Consider the following 2,141-nt stretch of genomic DNA (forward strand, 5'->3'; position numbering starts at 1 on the left):
GCGTCCAGGAGAGGAGCAGCGTGCGCTTCAGTCCGGGGTGATGCGGGGGCTTGGGAGCACGGCAGGACTGAGCAGCGTCCTTCCCTGCGTCTGCCCTGCACACAGCAGTGGCTGCAGAAGGGGCCAGCCTGCAAGCCCTGGCTCACAGCGCAAGGAGAGGGCACATGTGCCCCGAGCCAGCGCGTGCCCAGTGGGCGGTCTGCCTGGCCCCGTCCCGGGACCGTGGCTCTCGGTGCACGTGGTGCAGGGCCGGCTGCTCCCTGCTGCTCCGCACCTGCTCCAGGCACGGCCTGGGGGCTGCGCTGCTCAGCGTCCTGAAGCTGATGCCTAACAGTGAATGCCAGAGGCCATCTGTGTGCAGGCGTGGACTGCAGGTCTCTCAGACAGAACCGTGCTTTCTTCAGAGAAAGAAAGCGGGGCTAAGCCTTACCAGCAGTTACTCCCTGCTCTTATGGAGAAAGCAGGGACTTGGTCCACAAACTGGTGGTCTCTGAGCCATCCAGGCGAAAGCGGGTGACATTTGAAAGACTGCACTGCCTGTTTGCTTTTGGTAACACTCTCAAACAGAAAATAATTGGAGTACTATTGGAAACGTGACTGCTGATGTGTGGAATTTTCAGGAAAAAAGGGAAAAGTGTTTTCTTATACCATTTCTTTCCTGTTTTTCCTCTGGGAGTTAAAAGGCTGTCTGAAAAGCATCTGGGCTGTAAGAGACCACTTGAATGTCTCTCTTATGACACTCGTCGTGTTGTAGGATTACACTGAGTGGTCATCGGTGAGAAGCCTTCTGCTGTCTCAGCTCTGACTCATGTCTGCTTTGCTTTCTTCCCCGTGTGGGCTCAGAACACGAGCACCTGTGAGCTTGCCCTTCAGGCCCCAGGTGTGCAGTGGAGAGGTGCTCACTGCATCTGACAGGCCTCACGAGGAGCCGGGCTCTGCCCCAGGATGGCAGCTGTGGCTGGGAACAGGAGCAGCCCTTGCGGCACAGGCAGTGCTCAGCCAGCGGCCGCCCTCCCAGCGCCAGCATACTGCCCATGCCGCAGATAACCTGCCAGCGCGTCCGGCTCCTTTGAGCCCCAGAACACTCAGTGTTCGGGGACTTTTGCTATTTCAGAAGTGGTCCCCTTGAGGTTTGGTTACTGCTGCCTTCAAGGAGGTCCTGAGAGTCTTGTGTTCTGTTTTTGCTTACTGTTTTTCAGATGCTTCTCAGCTTCATGGGAAAGGGCCCAGTGTACCAAGGAAATTGTGATTTTCAGGGCAAAGGCTGGAAGCTGCACAAGGAGGTCTCAGAAGTTGGATGATAACTACGCTCTGCCATTGGTTTTCTTCTGGAGAAGGCGTGAGTGCTAAGTGGAGCGTCTCTTGGCACGTGTGATGTGCCTTCAGTTCAGGGAGCAGCCCTGTGCTTCTCTGGGGGCCCTAGCCAGCCTGGTGCTCGGCGCCTCGCGGCTCTGTTGCAGACAATCGTTGGAGGGGCAGCGCTAGGCCAAGGAGCATGCCAGCTCGTGCTGGGCGCTCTGGTGGCGGGGCAGAGGAGGTGGCCCAGCTCCTCGCGTTTGGCCAGAGTACCTCAGCGCAGCGTACTGGTCGGGGGCTCCTTCTGGCCACAGTGGGCTCCCTGGTTGGTTAGAGTGTCCGTCCATCCTCCGGGCTCACACCCCAGCTGGGAGAGGTACCTTGTTCTCTGAAAAATACTCAGAACACCCAATGTGTGCTCATCGTGGGGGCCAGTCTCTCCACTGAACATGACAATGAAGCTCTTTTAGACAAAAGACCTTTGTAGATTCAACAATTATGGTAGGATTTTTAAAGACACTTATTTTTGGCTCAGTTTTGATCCTTACCATTAAACGCATTGGATAGAATCGGACTGTTCTCCGCACTTCATGTTGTTCCTAGAAAGACATAATTCCAGTGCCTTTATGGTGGAGCAGGACTGGACACGTCCACTCGGCCCTCTGAGTGGGTCTCAGATGAAGACCTTTTTAAAGACATGTCTGTATTTAAGACAGAGCCAGCTTATTTGAGTTTTCTATGGTTGCACATCACAACCTGGGCCATCCTGACTGGAAGGTCACCTGGGCCCCGCCTCCCAGGTCCCAGCTCAGCCAGGGCCCCCCACTTTGTTTCTCCCAAGTTCA

At 55.6% G+C, this 2,141-nt stretch overlaps 1 protein-coding gene across 2 annotated transcripts in view; it reads left to right on the forward strand.

Moving 5' to 3' along the window:
- UBN1 (ubinuclein 1) overlaps window positions 1-2,135 on the forward strand; it is a 31,758-nt gene extending 29,623 nt beyond the window's left edge. For both annotated transcript variants that reach the window (XM_010840430.1, XM_010840431.1), the window contains exon 18: window positions 1,200-2,135. In XM_010840430.1, the coding sequence (XP_010838732.1) occupies window positions 1,200-1,249 (50 nt within the window). In that variant the 3' untranslated portion in view covers window positions 1,250-2,135. The remainder of the gene's footprint in view (window positions 1-1,199) is intronic.
- The last annotated feature ends 6 nt before the right edge of the window (window positions 2,136-2,141 follow it).

Source organism: Bison bison, unplaced genomic scaffold, assembly GCF_000754665.1.
Source record: "Bison bison bison isolate TAMUID 2011002044 unplaced genomic scaffold, Bison_UMD1.0 scf7180017864144, whole genome shotgun sequence".
Lineage (NCBI taxonomy): Eukaryota > Metazoa > Chordata > Mammalia > Artiodactyla > Bovidae > Bison > Bison bison.